Below are 18,640 nucleotides of genomic sequence, written 5' to 3'. Positions count from 1 at the left end.
CCCCGTCAGCCATCAAGCAGAATCTTGTACCACATCCAGAACCCTAACCCCCTGTACTCCTCCCTCCAAGCCATCTAAACTCTAGCATAACCAAGCTGCCCCCTGAAACGGGTTCCCAAACTAACTCCTAATCAGGCGGCTCAAGCAGGGTTGTAGCCGCTATGATGTGCGAGACTACAGAAAGTGTTTTTGTTTCTTTTGGAGGTCAACAAAACCACCAGCAGTTGCTTTCATATTTAACACCACAGTCTCGCTGCGCAGAAGACAGAAATTGATTTAAACTTGGCAAAATATGCTTGAAAAAAAAAAGATTAGTTTAAAATTCAATTTTGGGTTACCAGTCAAATATTTTAGGTCAAATTCAAAACCAGCACCAGATCAGGGAGAGGCTTGGAGCAATCCTTGCAAATAACAAAATCCCTACGCTAAACATCATTGGAACAATGACTGTTTAAATAATTGGAAATTATTATTTAGACATTTAGTGTGTCGGCTCTTGTGCTACAACTCTTGCAGCAGCAAGGTGGATACATATCACTTTGGCTATTATTAGTTCCCAGGGTGGACATTAAAGAGAGGACAGTTTATTTTACTTGCACTGAAAAGTAACCTGTGTTTTCTCTGGCTGGGAAGGGGAGGAGGAGCAACACCACCTTGTCCTGGGAATTTCACACCAAGTGTTCTCCTGCTCTGTCTCTCTGGAAAATCCTGGTGATAATGCTTGGCTGTCCGGAAGAGGAGGCGGAGGGGAAACAGGGAGTTTGTAACCCAAAATAAAGAAGAGAATGAAAAGAAATTGACACGCCTGTAGATAAGGGCCTGTGGGAGTGAGTGGTGTGATATTAGAAGTGTTGGGATTAGTTGGGAGATAATGGTCTCACCCTTGGATTTCCTCTGGCTACTACAGCCATGAAGCCTCCCAGACAAAAGCACCAAATATCCAATAAGTAGCTGTCTGACTGTGCAACACATTCCTGCTGCCGCTACCTTCATACCGGAGCAACCGCAGAGACGAGTGTCGCTTTGAAAAGACATAATCAATCTGCAGACACTGCTTCACTAACCTCTGAACCTCCAAACAATCTCAGATATAAGAAAACTGACACCAGCGATTTCATGTTTTTGTATCAATGCTTTTGTTTGTCCGGAAATTCACCTTGACCACATGCATATATTTATCAGTGGGGGGCCAGGGAGCCTTAAGGGGCTTAACCCTGAAATCCTATCAAACTACAAGACTCTATTTGGACCTCTAGCCAAGTTGGGCTTTTCGGTCGCTTCTATTGTGGCCATCCAACAGCTCTCAGGAGATCCTTGATAATGTTTATGTGACAAGTTCATTTTGCAGAAAGAAGCAGTTTAGCATAAACATATCACCACTATACACACTGAAATCTCTTCAGTGTGCTTGAATGTTACAAAGTAGTTTGTACATTTCAGTTTCAGTTTGATGATTTAATATTTTTCATTTACCTTTTGGTCTTAATCACTGCTCTAAAATAAATAAAGTAAAACTCCAGAGGGAAAATCTTAGCAATACCAGAGCTCAGACTGATAATGACTCTTCAAATTCCCCATCTGAAGATAATGCTTTGCTTATTTGGTCTCTTAGCTTAAATGGCTTGTAAATTATACAGGTTAGTAAGGGCCTAACCAGAAAGAATGGAAACTATATCTATTTATTGTTTAGAAATACAGACATGCCTACAGCGTCTTGCAGAAATATTAACACCCGTTAAACTTTTACACATTTTGTCAGATTAGAACTGCAAACCTCCAACGTATTTAATAATGTTAAAAACCAATACAAAGTAGTGCATAATTGTGAAGTGAAAGGAAAACGATTAATGGTTTTCAGGCAGTTGTGTTGTGGATTTGTATTCAGCCTCTACAAGTCAGACCTTTATAGAACCACCTTTGGCTGTAAAACAGCTGCAAGCTTTACGCAGCTGGAGTCTAAAATTTATACCCATTCTATTCAAAACATCTCAAACTTAGCCAGAGTGTCTGAAGATCAATTTTCAAGTCTTCCCACAGATTTTTAATTGGACTGCGTTCTGGGCTGACTGGGCCATTCTAACATAAGAATAAACCTTTGCCTAAACCATTCCAGTGTAGCTCTGGCTGTACATTTAGGAGGGGTGTTCTGCTGGAAGCAACTCTAAAGTATCCTCTAACAACGTTTCGCTCAGATTAGGCCTGTTTTATCACCTCGGATCAACTTCCCTGTCTCTCCTGAAGAAAAGCATCCCCACAGCATGATGTCACTACGTTTCACAGTTGGAATAGTGTGTTTGCGTTTATGTGCTGTGTTGGTTTTCCACCAGTTAAAGCCTTGGACTCAGGTGGAAAAACACAGGTGGACTCAGTCACTCAGGTGATGTCTGAAGGTTATTGGTTACACTGGATTTTATTTAGGTGTATCATATCCAAGGAGCCTTAATACAAATGCACACTATGCTTTAATGACAACAATGTATTACTTTCATTCTACTACTTACTGCAATACTTTGCACTGGTTTATCACAAACAATTCCAGTAAAATACACTGAAGCTGGTGGCTGTAAAGTGACTAAAGCTACGTTCACACTGCAGGTCTTGATACTCAATTCTGATTTTTGGCTGAAATCCATTTATTTTATTTTTTAACATTGTCATTCTACTAATTAACTGCAGACTAAATGCGACCTCCATCTGACTTCAGTCTGAATGGTTCACGACCCCGAAGCAACCTGCTTGTACACACAGCAGCACACTGTTTACAGAACTAATAATGGATGTCGGCGTCTCGGTGTTATTATTACGTTGTTGAGCAATGGGAGCCGACAATATTATGACCACGTCATAAGACGAAAGAAATGTAAGAAAGAAGAGAGCACAACTATTAACAATGGCCTTTTATGGAGCAGTGACTGCTACTGCAGTAGAGAGGTCTGTATGGATGCGTAGTCAGGGTCAGGGCAATGGTGTGAAAGTCGGTCGAAATGCGACATGACCGTTCTGAATGCAAACTGAAAACCATCAGACATATCCAATTTAGTACCACATATGGACGTTGCACAATTTAGATATTTTTGAAGTTGAAAAGATCGGAATAGGGCCGTTTGGACTGCCATGAAAAAGTCAGATTTGGGTCGGATTTGCCTGCAGTGTGAACGTAGCCTAAATGTGCAAAGTCTAAGGGGTATTAGTACAACTCGCTGTATATCTGAAGACACTGGGCCATGCAGTCATATCTACTATCCCGAATGAATCCATATGTGAGGCTGACCCAAAATTTTCTCATTCTTTAAAGCGTAATGAACCACATCTACAACTATCGACCTCTAGATAACTCTAGATTATAATATACACTGAACTATTTCAGCAGCTGAATTTTGAATCACATGATTAGGTTGTAGAAAAAAAAATCATCCTGAAAGCAAGAATTAATCTATGGAGATTCTATTTAAGTCACAAAAATATATTTACTCATGTTCATTGATGTAGAGCTCTGATAACTCATGCCATGCTTCTTGGTCTCCAACAAACCTGGAAACACAAAAATGGATTACATTCTTCTTCTTTCCAAACAAAGTCAACATATTCAGCTTACTAAATGCAATCGTGCCAATACTAACGGAATTAGGAAAAGTGGGGATTTGTTGTCTTTATTGAAAGTAGACTCGTTTTTAATTAAAATAAAAGCTAGAGGAGATAAAGAGGAGGGATGGTTAAACACTCACTGCTCCAGATACTCATTGAGTTCCCTTATGGCTTCAGTGCTCTTCCCCAAGGCCCTCAGTATAGAAATCTTGCGCTTCCTTGCTGCCTGTAAAGGAGAGAGTAAACAGGATTAACACCCTTGTTCAAGTGTTGGTGTGCGGGGGTAAAAAGCCAGTGCAACACTTTAACTCTTAAACTCTTCACTATAAAACAAACAATATTTCCTAGAAGAGAAGCCAAAACCTTGCTCCATTGCAACAGCCAAGGGAATAAAGGAGATTTTAGTTTTTTAATACAAATGAATGTGAGACTAGCATGAATATACATCCATGGAGGCATAATTGGAAATGGTTAGTGGCCATGTCTAGCAGGAGATGGGCACACATTATGAGTCAGTGTTTGGTAGCTGGAATGAGCTCAGTGGCTGAGATAAAGTGGTGACTCATCCTCTTACCAAGTGGAGAAAATGGCACACTCCCCCAAACCCCAACGCTCGTCTTCCTGCCGGCACAGCACGCATCTCCAGCTGCACAGGCCCGTCTCGCATCGGCTGAAAATTGCTTTCCGCTTCGTTTTGAAGCTGAACTGACCTTAAGGTGGATTAGATTCTCATCAATCTGTATTAGGAAGAATTACCCCTGCTGCTCTGACTTTTCCAAATATTTGACTCTACCCACCATCTCCTTCGCCTGCTTCTTTTGATTCAAAGGGAAAAAGCTTAACAGGAGGTTGCTGCTCCATTAGCAGCGCACTGCCCTGCCACAACGCGATTTTATTTATGGACTGGGACTTGATTGAGTGGGGCTTCCTCTCCCATAGTAATAACTGAAACCACGGGGGGGGTGTATTAGTCATGTCTAGGGGACTGTAAAATGGGCCTTGTCTGACACTGCCATTAAACAAAACCTACTTATCCATCAAGATGGGATAGAGACCTGCTGAGAGACGGCAACCTCATCTGACAGACAATATTTTAGCTTCCAAAAGAAAAAACAGGAAATAAAACATCTTCATAAAAGAAATAGAGACTCCAAACTACAAGCCAAGACTGTTACTGTATTCACTCTTTAAATGTTAAAAAGGACAATGAAAATGTTTGTCCATCTATGAATCTAATTCCAGAGATTTGTGGATAAACCTCAGGAATCATCTGACTTAAAGTGCGAGTGAAGAAATGCTATAAGTGCATTAAGATTTAATGTTAATATTATCTGTGGTTTCACTCAATGTTAAACAAAGTACTAATCTGCTATTTTCTTGTGGGCAAAATCCCCTCAGAAGGTAAAACAAAGAGACAAAAATTTGGCCAGCACATTGATGTAGGCATTGGAATATAGCAAGCAGTGGAAGGTCTAAAAGATTGAAATGTTTCTTTGGAAAAGCTCCTTGGCAAAAAAAAAAAAAAATCCTGAGCAATTTTTGTTGATTCAACAATTTTGGTTAATATGTACCACATCTATTCCACAGTCTGTAATTACAACAGCTCCCTTTCCAATCTCTGCTTCACATGCTGGGATGCCTTGCAAGTCTTCCTTCTAGCTGCCAATTTTCCGCCATTTCTCAGACCCATCTACGGCACAATCTCCCGCTATGTGGAGTACACAGAGGGAGGAAACTGTCCCCACCCCAAGACAGGTGGCCTCAATGAGGTCATTATATCTTCACACCAAGCACCATCAATACCCCTTCTGGGGAAAAGCATTGTGGGAAAAACGGTTGAAAGCTAACATCCACGGCTCAGGGAACATATTAGTGTGTTTTGTTCCATTCCCAGTCCCAGATGTGACTGACAGCTTAAGCCTAAAAGGGTGGCAGGCTCCAGTGTGCAAAGACCAGGAAATGGACCATTCCCTTTCCGAGGTAGTCCCTGCAGATTTAAGGTAGTGGAGGAGGTGAGGTGCCATGGGAGTCACAGAAATTAGTACTCCCACTGTCAAAACAGTTGATGGATACATTATGCCACAATCACTGCAGTTACAAAGCATACAACTGATGCAAAGATATCAATTAATCTAATAATTCTTACTTTTTGGTGCTCCCAATGAAAGAGAGAAGAAAAAGTATTAGTAAATGATTCTTTATACGCTTGCTCATCTCACTTTCAGACTCCAGTACTATGTCACGTGCAGTATGACATAATTATGTTTCTGTTAAAGACCATTAAAATCAGAAAAAGACTATTTTAAAGCTAATCATATATACATTTAACATGGGATTTAAAATTTGATTTATTTAGATCATGAATAGAGAATATGACCATTTTCAGCTTGATTTTGTCTTTTTCCGGTCAGTGAGCACACTATACCCAAGAGTTACCAGGTCATGGTAACAACAACACTTATCAGTGTGGAAGTTGTTACTAAGGGAAGATGTGAGCTACTTTAAGTGCCAGTCAGGTGTTTAAAAGTGAAGTCAAATGCAGCACAGAGATGCAAGAAGCTATTGGAAAGAACATTTTTTTTCTACAGCATATTGAAACATGTTTGAGGTTCATTCAGACAGAGAGGGCAAGACTTTGGTAGCCAACAGAAAGGCTGAATGGAGTACAGAAAAGTTGATCTAGTTTAGTATTTTAAGCTCTCAAACTGCCCGTCATAAAACAAGATGGATTTGTAAATGTTGAGTTCTCAGAAGAATCTACATTCTCAGAGATATACACATGGAGATTAACCCCAAGTATAAGATGCTAAAGACATTTTAGAACGTAAAATAATTTTGTCTTAGATCCAAAATTGGCTACAAAAGTCTGATTAGTGCATCTCTAACTATGATTACAGATTACCACACTATCTAATCCATAGTCTTTTTTTTTTTTTTTTATGTCTATAAGGTGAAACACAGAAAACATGAAACAGCAACAAAACCCTAATAAAATCTGGCTTTGGGGTAACACAGAAGGATGTGAGGCACATTTGAAAATAACTCCTTAGCAAAGTAAAAAAAAATAATTTTATTTTTCTTTGCCACCACAGGAGTAAGTGGTGTAGAATGAAAATAATATATATTATTAACTACAATTATTATTGTTATTGTATTATTATTTTGTAAATACTGTATTTTTCAGCCATAGTTGACTGTGTCGAGAGTGTGTCAGGATGGCAGAGTAAACTTGTTGAAGTTGGGGAAGGATGCAGCAAGTGAAGACAGTCAACATAGTGTTGTAAAACCCTTTAAAATAAATCACTTCAAAAAGGCACAAGTACTCATGGTACCAGTTTCCAGCAGGTACATTATTTGGGAATGACATGCAATATTCAAACATGCAAGTCTTCGCAGTTATGAACTGTAAACTGAAAGCAGAGGCCAAAGTTTAGTAGCTCTATGTATAAATTCTGATAGCAGCTTACCACAAAACAGACGTTCCATGCGAAGTCAACGGATAACAAAACAGAAGGTGGATTAGGAACTTAGGGACTCTAAAAGGTTTGATAAATCACCACCTTCAAAGACCAGGCCTTTATTAACATTTCACTTCCAAACATATCTAACACCGACTAAGATCATTAATCACCTCACAATGACCCGGCCTCATACCCTAATCAGTCTTCAGTTGTGTGAGCGTGATAGGCTGATCAAAACTGTGATTGAGAGCAGAGAGGCCAAAGACCTCAACTCAGTGAACTCCTACCACTAACACCAAAATCAGACGGATTTAAAGCCTTCAAAAAGGCCAAGACCACACCGTGAAGCTAAGGTTGATGCTAACCAGACAGGCTTCTTCTCAATCCTACCGTGTTGGTGGGGTCCTCTTGGAGAATGGCATCATAGTGTTTGTTGGCTTCATCGTACCTTTATAGACAAAGAGAAACAGATAGCAATTAGGCAATCGCAATCCTCACATAGGCAAAATTAGGTAGTGGGAAATGAACTGAACTTAAGGGAATCAAGTTTGTGTATGCAGCATGGCAGAAGGTTGAATAAAATGGGGCTGGACAGAAATAATTTTAGTTCGTCGCACCGCTCACATTGTGACAGGCTGGCTTCACTTCAACGAGTCCCAATAAGAACAGATCAAACCATTTTTACTATTATATGTGACTGTTTTAAGGTTAATTTAGCTTTAAATAAATCAAACTGCTACTTTTTTGTACTTTACTTGTGCATTTCCACTATGTCTAAAGCTTTAGATGGGCCACCTATGCCTTGTAAAAGTATTTATACCCCTTAAAAGGTCTCACAGTGCTCCGTGAAATGTCCATACCTTTTTAAAACAAACCCTGCTTTAAACTTCTCCACAACTATATCCCTGCCCCTTCTGCAGAGTTCCTTGGTCTTCATGATGCTGTTTGTTCACGTTCTATAACAAATCTCTGAGGCCGTTACACAACAGCTATATATTCAGACTACATAAACAAATGAGATGACTTCTGAGGGCATTTGGTTGCACTGGATCTTACTGAGGGGTATCTGAGTCAAGGGGGCTGCATACAAATGTACAACCCCATCTTCAATAAAGTTGGGGCATTGTGTAAAACATAATTAAAAATAGAATACAATGATTTGCAAATCCTGTTCAACCTATATGCCATTGGATACACTAAAAAGACAAGATATTTAATGTTCAAACTAACAACCTGAACTTGGAACATCAAGTGTCATGATTGGGTATTAAAGGAGCATCCCCGAAAGACTCAGTCGTTCACAAGCTAGGATTGGGCGAGGTTTACCACTTTATGAACAACTGTGTAAGAAAATAGTCCAACAGTTGAAGAACAATGTTTCTCAAAGTACAATTGCAAGGAATTTAGAGATTTCATCATCTACAGTCCATAACATCATCAAAGCTTCAGAGAATCTGGAGAAATCGCTGCATTCAACGCCCGTGACCTTCGACACGTCAGGAGCCACTGCATTAAAAACCCAACATCATTCTGTAACCGATATCACCACGTGGGCTCAGGAACACTTCAAAAAACCATTGTCAGTTAACACAGTTCGTCGCTACATCTACAAGTTAAAACTCTACCATGCAAAGCTAAAGCCATATATCAAAAGGCACCCTGAAACACCATCGGCTTCTCTGCACCCGAGCTCATCTGAGATGGACTGATGCAAAGTGGAGAAGTGTGCTTTGGTCTGAAGAGTCCACATTTCAGATTGTTTTTGGAAATCATAGACGTCGTCTCTTCTGGGCCAAAGAGGAAAAAAACTATCTGGATTTTTATCAGCACAAAGTTCAAAAGCCTGCATGTGCTGGCTGTGATGGCATCCAAGTAACGTCAGCAACTTTCCTGCTTAAGCGGGACATTGCCAAGCGACATTTTTCAAAGTTTTCCAACAGCGTAGCTTCATAGTATAAGAGTGATGGTACTAGACTGACCTGCCTGCTTTCCAGACCTTTCTCCCATAGAAAATACAAGGAAGACCCCGGACTGTTGAGCAACTGAAGCGGATCATCAAGCAAGAATGGGAAAGAATTCCTTCTACAAAGTTTTTACTATTAGTGTCCTCAGCTCCCAAACGCATATTGAGTTGTTAAAAGGAAAGATGATGTAACACAGTGGTAAACATGCTCCTGTCCCAGCTTTATTGGAACGTGTAGCAAGCATCAAAGAGAGGGAATATTAGCAAAAAACCTTTTCTCAGGTTGAACATTAAATGTCTTGTCTTTGTAATGTATTCAATTGCATATAAGTTAACCAGGATTTCCAAATTATTATATTTTGTTTTTATTTACGTTTTACACAACGTCAGAGAAATTGGTGCTGTATTCCACCCTTTTCAGATTTGTAATTGTACAATATATAAAACACCCTGTATCATTTTCCTTCTGCTCGCCAGCCAAGCACCACCTGCGTTGTTTTAACACATAGAATCCTAATAAAATACATTTATGTTTGTGGTTGTAAGGTGACAAACTGTAAAACAGTTCATGAGGCATAAGTAGTTTTGCAAGCCACTGCAAAGGGGATTTTTAGGATTTTTACAAGCTACAACTACCAAATAATACGGTAAAGAAATGTAGAAACGTGCACTTCACTTGTCATGTCAAAACAGGGATTCTTGAACATATTTATTATTGTGCCAACTTCAGTGCTGAAGCACAGGCAGCCAGAGCCATGGCTCTGCGATCAGAAACCATCCCGCCCACAGTCTGCAACAGACAGAAGCAACTCTGGTTCCCATTAGCAATGAGTGGCCCCATTTCCAGCACTGATGATTCCCTCACATTCACTTTATTACTCACCCACACTTTGGGAGATTTCAGATGGCACCAGGCAACCACTCACGAGCCACTTTGATTTGCTTTATTTATTTAGGAACCAAGTGTGTGTGCGTGTGTGTCGAAGGGAAAGGGCTGTACTGTTTGAAGTTGTGTCATTCAAGTGTAGCTCTGTCTGCAGCCAATTAGATCCTACTGTGCAGTGTATTTAATCTGACAGTGCTGAACCAATCTCTCTCAATTATCACATAAACTGACATAACCAATAAACCAGCAAAGGTGATCCTGGCGGAGTAATAAACAAACTGAATTATCCGTCCTGCAGCTCGGTGCAGACTAAGATAACATGTTTATGTTTCTTCCTCCGTACTGTGAGTGAGGTATCACGTCAATATTTACAGGGCTAAGACCTTCTCGCAAGAGAGACCAAAACAACACAATAAAGTATAAAAATAGAGAGAAGGAAGAAAGAAAAAAGCAGCGGTGAGGAGCAACAAAATAAGAAAAGAATAGCGCAGAAACCAGAAACGACTGAGGGACCCCTGGAATAACAGCGGGATCCAACCGCTTCCTTCCCGGGAATCCCTGACACAAGCTGAAGCGCCACAGAAGCACTCAGGGCTCTCCATTCCCCTTTTCTCCACAACGAATGCTGGGTGATCCAATATAAACACACCGTACTGTACATAAACACGCCCTAGTCACTGTACCACTTAGATTCTGCAAACACTTTTTCTTCCCTCACCTCCCCAGTATATCACTCAAATCCGTCTCTGCTTTTTTTGTCTCCCTCACTCTTTGCAGTTTTTGCTACCCAATGCTTACCTTTCCAAAGCTTCCAGCCTCATTCCCGTTAATCGCTTCACTCTGTGGCTATCTGGAAACTGCTTCCTCAGTTCCTGTAGACAGGTCTGGAAGGAAGTGGGAAAAGAAGACAGACCAATTCAGGCAGTATTTTTTTTTTACTTTTTAGAAAACTCTTGTTCTCATGCATTTAGCATAGAATTTCCTAAAGTAACAAGTTATCTGAGAAGTGGCTGATTTGTTCACCATTTTCTTTATATAAACATGACTGGTATAATAACCTGGCACCAGTCCAGCAACCCTGTCTTACAACAACTTGTGGTTTGTCTGCAACTCATCTGGGCAACTACACTTGCAGCTATGAAGACGAAAATAAGGACTTTTATTGTAAATTCTTTCTTGCTTCTCCACACAGAGGTGGTGTTTGTAAGATATTATCAAACAGGGTTAGGACTGTAATTTTTCAACAACACGTCAATATATTTTATTGTGATTTTAAGGTGCCAGACCAACACAAAACTTTGTACAGTTGTGAAGTGGAAGGAAAATGATATAATCTTTAAGGAATAAAATTCCGAAAAGTGTGGTTTGTATTTGTATTCACAGAGCAAGAGCGTTGCAAAACTGCAAACCCACCAAGACATGGCTACATGTTTAAGCGGACAGACCTGGCAACAGGAGCATTATCAGAGAAGCACCAAAGCTTGATAACTCTGGAGGAGCTGCAGAGAATCATTTGAAAGGACAACCATCAAGCCAACAAATCAGGGCTTTAAGGAAGATTGGTGAGAAAAAAAAGTCATTCTTAAAAGAAAAGCACTACTGTTTGAAAAACAAAAGCCATATATAGAACAGAGAATTAGTGGAAGAAGGTGTTCTGGTTAGATGAAACTACAAAAAACCAACACTGGGTATCATTCTGAACTGCATTGATGCTTGTCTCCAGCAGGCGTAGATGGATGGAACTAAACACAGGGTAATATTGGTAGAAAACCTGCTAGAGGGTAGGGTGGAGGTTAACCTATCAGCAGCACTACAGCCTTCAACATACAACTAGAGTTACAGTGGAATGGTTTAAATCAAAGCATATTTATGTGATGGAATGGCCTACTGAAAGTCAAAATCTAAATCCAATTAAACATTTTGACAAGACCTAGCCTTCCAAGAGCTTTTTCTTTCCACTTCACAATTATGCACGACTTTGTTGTTGTCTATCAAATAAAATATCAATAAAACAGATTGAAGTTTGTGGTTGTAACGTGACAAAACGTACAAACATTTTAAGGTTATAAATACTGTCACAAGGCGCTGTAGAAATATCCTGAGGATTACAATGAATTAAATGGAAAAGTCTACAGAGCGACTTGAATCATTTCCACAAGCCATCAACTTAAGTATGTTTTTTTTATTATTATTTTAACCGTGGCAGCCGAAATCAGGGGATAGCCAACAGTCAACTAATTTTAATCAGTGAGCCCTGCTTTGGCTGTACTCAGTGAGTCATTCATCTTGCCTAAAAAGTCCTCACATCCATACTTATTAATGACTAACCCCTCCTGTTATTATCTCATGTCTTTTCTGCTATGCAGACTTTAGGCCTAAGAATACTGAGATACATGTAATAAAGCTCCATGACACCAAACAAATCTGAAGAGGAAAAAAGAAAAAGCCTTATGAGTCAAACGATGGCAAACACTCATTTTTTTACACTCTCTGAATTCCAGCTGTTTTTCCAAAGTACAAACAGAGCAATATTATATGGCCAAATACAAATCACATTTTTAAACCTGGCACTGCAAAGCCAACCGGCTGTGGCAGGTTGAACAATTCACTTCTGGAGCTTTTTGGGTGTGTGTGGAGGTGTGGCAAAAAGTTACCAGAGCCAAGTCATCTCGACTGCAGTCCAATGCGGCGATCATCACCTGCTCATAAATAATCCAGACTGGGCAGAAGAGGGACAGACAAAGAGGATAGTGTTAAATGCCCTTTTCCATTCCTGTCTGCTGTTATGCACACAAAAAGTAAGATGCTGACTCAATACTTGATGCACCAATGTAGAGTTTGCCCTCAGCTGCAGTAGCAGCATGTGCTTTTTCCTTATATAAGCAAGCATACAGTTCATTTAAATGACTGCTGCATTTTCTTCAACTCAGAATGCCACATTACCCTAATGCAGAAACTAAAGCTTCTGGTAAAAAAAACAAGCATTTATTTCAAGGAATAACAGACAATACTGTAATGTTACCAGATATCATTGGGCTCAGCAAGACTAATTTGAAAACTTAGTTATACAATAGGTACCTTAAAACTTGTATAGCCCAAAACTTCCTACCGGAATCACATTGCAATAACAATGCTCTGAATTTAAGGGCATCTTCAGGTCTCTTTTTTATAGTTTTTTCTACTTTCTAGATTAGAAATGCAAGTCCTATTTGTCACTTTATAGATCAAAGGCTCTTAACTGCTCTGTTCTGCTTGTTTTTTTTGTTTTTTTTTTAAATGGTGCGATCCACCGCATACATTTTTATTGCAAGAGACTGTCGAAAACATATCTCTTTTTTTTTTTTTGGTCTTTTCCTCTCTAGTCTCTGCTCAATGGCAAACATAGCTTTCTGACGTGAATTGGGAGAATTTTCAGGTTACTGGCCTGTCAAAAAAATGTTTAAATCTGTTTTTACGAACGGTGAATGCACTTAATCATTACCAAATTGGGGTAACACAACCATGGCACATTGGTGAAACTGTATTCAACATGAGAAACAAAACATGGATTGGAGAAACATTCTGAATGTATTGTCAAGACCGATTACAAAGACAGAGACTGATTATTGGAATTATTACAACATATCAGACACCTTTGACTAGGCAAAATTAACACTTCCTGTGAAAGAAAAATAAAGTTCAGCTCCATCTAAAAGCTTGCCGAGTGTACCAGAACAAACAGTTGCCACGTGTTTTTTGGACTGTAATGATTCCAGCTCTTGTTCTGATAATTGCATCTCAAGTCACAGCTAGTTTTAGATCTGGATTCAATAAAAGCATGGCATGTCAAGTGTTTATAGCACTCTTACTAGGACATTATGGATCATAAAGACTTGAAGAACGTCTTATAGAGTATTGCAGCAGGGTAGTTAGCTTATAAGGACAACCATGACCTTTGCTATGTTAACAGTCATTAAAATTTACAAATCAATCAACAGTAGACTGTTGACTGTACAATCGTGTGGTCTCCTACTGCACTTTCTGCAGCAATGAAAACTTTGAGCAAGTGTAAGAAAATACTGGAATGTCAATACTTTTTACAGAGGTGACTTACATATTATTGATATAATTACAATAAACATACAAAGAATGTAATCAAATAAAATCTATATTTCTACTGTTGACTATTTTCCTTCAACATCATTATGTCTATCTGCACTTGCATGCAATTCTTGAAAAGGAACTTGGCAGGTAGGTTGTTCCAAACATCTCAGAGTCAGCCACACATCTTATGAGACTGATTCAAAGCCTTCTGCTCCTTCATGTAATCCTAGAGAAATCTGAAGAACCTTGAAATCAGGGCTCAGCATGGGCCATACCATCATCAGAACTTCTTCTTTTTATGAAGAAGATAGCTCTATAAATGACATAAGCCTCTCGCCCTGAGGATATTGCATGATATGCATAAATCTGCATGCATTTCTCAGCATGGACTCCAAAAATCCTCACCAGAGGCACAACTCCATTTGCAGTAACAGGGCATCAAACGTCCAAGGAGCCTCCATAATGCTTTGCTGATACCTCATTACTGTTTCACTAGGCAACCTTAAAACCATAAAACTGACTCCCTTCAGTCTACTCTCCTGTATTTTGGTCTTAATTGTTCCAAGGAAGACACTTCTGAAGAGACTTTTCTGGACATTGGACTGATTTCATTCGTGTGGATTTGTCTTGGTCAGTTCTGAGCTAAAAACAAAGCAAGACATCTTTAAGTTTAAAGTGACAAATGCTCTTGGTGTATACTGTCCTCAGCATTCTCGGTTTCCTTGTGCTTTAACAAAAGAGTTTAAACATTAGATCCTAAAGCCTCTGTCTGCTTTGCAAGACACCTCACTGATTCACTGTAGGTACTATATTGCTTATTGCTATGCTCTGTGTTGTAATGCTGTATGACACATTACATTAATCCATTGTCCTGCTGTCTTCAACAGCCTTACCTTGATAGCAAAGTCTGGGTGTTCTTCCACAAAGTCAGAACCACTTACGCTATCGCTTCTGTTTCCATTAAGTACTTTCTAACAGACAGTGATTTTTACCACATATTTGGTATAATTATTAGAGACGCATAAAGAAATATGCTGAATTGGATGAAAGTCAACAACAACAAATTATAGCAATGTTTTCTGTTTTATCCTTGTAGGCTTTAACCCTCTATGTGTCATAAAACATGCTGTTGGCAGCCTTTTGGAAGTCAACAAGCGCCAGTAAGGGTCAACAGTCTCTAGGGAATACATACAAAAATGACATATTACAATCAACATTACAAGCAGTCTATTAAGGGTATATTCACACTGCTGGTCTGGTCCAAGGATCAGTAAAAGTGAAGAAATTCACACTTTCAGTTCACCCAGTTTGTCATGTTTGTCACCCAATGTCATGCAGTTGCAACAGATTGTTTCTGGGGCAGTATAGCCCTGATTGAGAAGAATAAGAAGCACAAAGAAAAAAGTCCGTCTCATCTGGGTTTCTTTACTAGTTTTCATTCCTTTTATTTTTTTTTTTTTTTATGTAGTCGTGCATCTGCACCTCTTCACTACTCCACGTAGGCCCACGAGACATTTTCGGGTTCATGCTCCTACTTTGTTATTCCTGTACTACTTCTACTCAAATGCGCTGCTCTTATGTTACATCCTCTCTCCCTCCTTTTGGTACGCTGGGCTGGCATACAGCAAGCAAATCCATTCCAGGGTCCGGATTAACCCTGCCGAGACCGACAGCTGGAACCGTGCAAGGGTACAGTTCTCTGGTTCGTTTTAGGGTCCAGGATAGGTTAAAACCGGTGTGATCCATTCCAGAAACCGCACTCTGGCACAGTACAAACTAAAGGGTTACCAGTCTCAGGGTATTTTAAGGTTTAAAAAGTTATTGTTTTAAAATCATTAAAAAAAATGTCCTTTAAACTGCTCCTATGGTTCAGTCATTTCAATGAAAGGTCAGAGATAGTGCAGAGTGTAGGCTAGCTAACTGCGTGGCAGCTAATTAGCCAACTAATATCAACTTTCAGTTTTACCTCTATGGATAGTAAGAAGAGATAATTCACATAAGCACAAAATTCTACTAAATTCAGCGGGTGTCTATTCAAAATTTTACATTCCAACACAACATCTGTTTAAAAAAAATATTTTAAAAATACCTGCGGTTTATATCACTACTTGGGACTAAGGGATATTTTAGCTCTAGATTTTTCTAAAACTCTTGAGCTGAAAAAAACTGTGTGTACATTGTATGAATTTATGAAAAGACTCTTAGCTTTGCTTTCAGTAACAGGACTAAATACATGTAATATGACAATATCTGTAATAACAAGCTCAATCAGTGTTTACATCCATGCTGTTATTTGCAGGTTTTCCATTTTTTGTATAGAGTCTGTTGTTGTTGTCACATGCACCATTACAGATGTGCAGTTGCACACTTCATTTAATCTAAGAATGCGATTTTTAATAACTCTACAGTATTTCTTTTTCGTAGGTTATAAATGTTTACTGGTGTGAGTACCTGTGTGCTTCCATTTACCTTTTACTTTGCTGCTGATACACCTGCTTTTCTGATATTTTTATTTCTATAATATATCAATTTTGCACCCACAGTGTATAATTGTTTCGTTTTTATTTGCTAAATAAAAGCAATTAGATCATGGTAAACGTTTTTGTTGCCATTTTTCGACCATAAAAGTAATTGATTACAGTAATTTGTTGGTTAAAAAAAAAGACTTACTGTCATCCCCAAGTTTAGATGCATGTTCACTGATGAGCTCTTCACCAACATCCACTATCTGTTCGCTATTTCTGCAGTTCTCTTCTCTCCATTTACGTAACTTGTCTCTCATCTCTGTAGAAACAAAAATTAAACCACAGAAAATCAATTATAGTTCGCATCACTACTGAACTTATAAATACCCGCACCTTTAATATGTCTAAATATGTTTAGGCATTTAACACAGTAGGCTACTCATTAGCTCATATAACTGAGACTATTAACCGTTTCAGCAACAGGTCTTGCATCAAAATAAACCTGAACGACAATGACTACAAACTGTAGGTACATACCGTGCACATCACCTGACCAGTGAAGCGTAAGAGTGATCAGTAACATTACGAATATTAAGATGTACAATTATTTTCCCTGTACAGTAATGAAGAGTTAGCAAATATTGTTAGCCGTAACCGTTAATGACAAACTATTAACCTTCAGAAGTCGCCCTCGTTCAGACAATCGACACTCTAAACTGCAAACATGTGCTACAGAGTTTGTTATTGTCAACTACCTAGCATTCGGGGGTATTTAACATTGTATTAGTGTCTGTGTGTCCATAAGGTTGACAGGTTAGCACACCGAGCTAATTAGCATTTGCTCAGTTCTTCAAAGACGTCATTCCGCTAAAATGCAACATTTTCACAGCGAGGACTAAGCGCTATACTATGAGGCAAGACAATCAGAGGGTCTAAAAAACATCTGAAAGCCTGGCACTGTGTAACAGCACAGAAAATGTTCTCTTACCTTCCCATCCCACATCGTACATTTCTGACAAAGACGCCATCTTTTTCCCTTCCTATGACAACATACGCAAGCTCTACGTTAGCAGAATGCCGACTGAAGGCGTGCCTGAACACACACACACACACACACACACACACACACACACACACACACATATATACATATATATATGTACACTGCTCAAAGAAATAAAGGGAACACTTAAACAACACAATATAACTCCAAGTAAATCAAACTTCTGGGAAATCAAACTGTCCACTTAGGAAGCAACACTGATTGACAATCAATTTCACAGCTGTTGTTCAAATGAAATAGACAACAGGGGGAAATCTTTGGTGATTATCAAGACACACTCAATAAAGGAGTGGTTCTGCAGGTGGGGACCACAGACCACTTCTCAGTACCTATGCTTTCTGGCTGATGTTTTGGTCACTTTTGAATGTTGGTGGTGCTTTCACACTCGTGGTAGCATGAGACGGACTCTACAACCCACACAAGCGGCTCAGGTAGTGCAGCTCATCCAGGATGGCACATCAATGCGAGCTGTGGCAAGAAGGTTTGCTGTGTCTGTCAGCATAGTGTCCAGAGTCTGGAGGTGCTACCAGGAGACAGGCCAGTACACCAGGAGACATGGAGGAGGCCATAGGAGGGCAACAACCCAGCAGCAGGACCACTACTTCCGCCTTTATGCAAGGAGGAACAGGAGGAGCACTGCCAGAGCCCTGCAAAATTACCTCCAGCAGGCCACAAATGTGCATGTGTCTGCACAAACGGTTAGAAACCGACTCCATGAGGATGGTATGAGGGCCCGACGTCCACAAATGGGGGTTGTACTCACAGCCCAACACCATGCAGGATGCTTGGCCAGAGAATACCAGGATTGGCAAATTTGCCACTGGCACCCTGTGCTCTTCACAGATGAAAGCAGGTTCACACTGAGCACATGTGAGAGACATGACGGAGTTTGGAGACACCATGGAGAGCGATCTGTTGCCTGCAACATCCTTCAGCATGACCGGTTTGGCAGTGGTCAGTAATGATGTGGGGCGGCAGTTCTTTGGAGGGCCTCCATGTGCTCGCCAGAGGTAGCCTGACTGCCATTAGGTTCCAAGATGAGATCCTCAGACCCCTTGTGAGACCATATACTGGTGCGGTTGGCCCTGGGTTCCTCCTAATGCAGGACAATGCTAGACCTCATGTGGCTGGAAC

General features: G+C 39.8%; 1 protein-coding gene across 1 annotated transcript in view; it reads right to left on the bottom strand.

Moving 5' to 3' along the window:
* The window catches only part of emc2 (ER membrane protein complex subunit 2), a 29,652-nt gene extending 12,065 nt beyond the window's left edge, over positions 1–17,587 (bottom strand). The window contains exons 1-7 of the mRNA XM_047362008.1: positions 17,432–17,587; positions 16,649–16,762; positions 12,550–12,614; positions 10,694–10,779; positions 7,437–7,494; positions 3,726–3,811; positions 3,472–3,531 (exon numbers count right to left, since the gene is read on the bottom strand). Coding sequence (XP_047217964.1) covers positions 3,472–3,531; positions 3,726–3,811; positions 7,437–7,494; positions 10,694–10,779; positions 12,550–12,614; positions 16,649–16,762; positions 17,432–17,471 — 509 coding nt within the window. The 5' untranslated portion in view covers positions 17,472–17,587. The remainder of the gene's footprint in view (positions 1–3,471; positions 3,532–3,725; positions 3,812–7,436; positions 7,495–10,693; positions 10,780–12,549; positions 12,615–16,648; positions 16,763–17,431) is intronic.
* Positions 17,588–18,640: the final 1,053 nt, after the last annotated feature.

The sequence above is a fragment of the Girardinichthys multiradiatus genome, chromosome 3 (genome assembly GCF_021462225.1).
Source record: "Girardinichthys multiradiatus isolate DD_20200921_A chromosome 3, DD_fGirMul_XY1, whole genome shotgun sequence".
In the NCBI taxonomy this organism is placed as follows: Eukaryota; Metazoa; Chordata; class Actinopteri; order Cyprinodontiformes; family Goodeidae; genus Girardinichthys; species Girardinichthys multiradiatus.
This window is presented reverse-complemented; position numbering and strand designations above follow the sequence as displayed.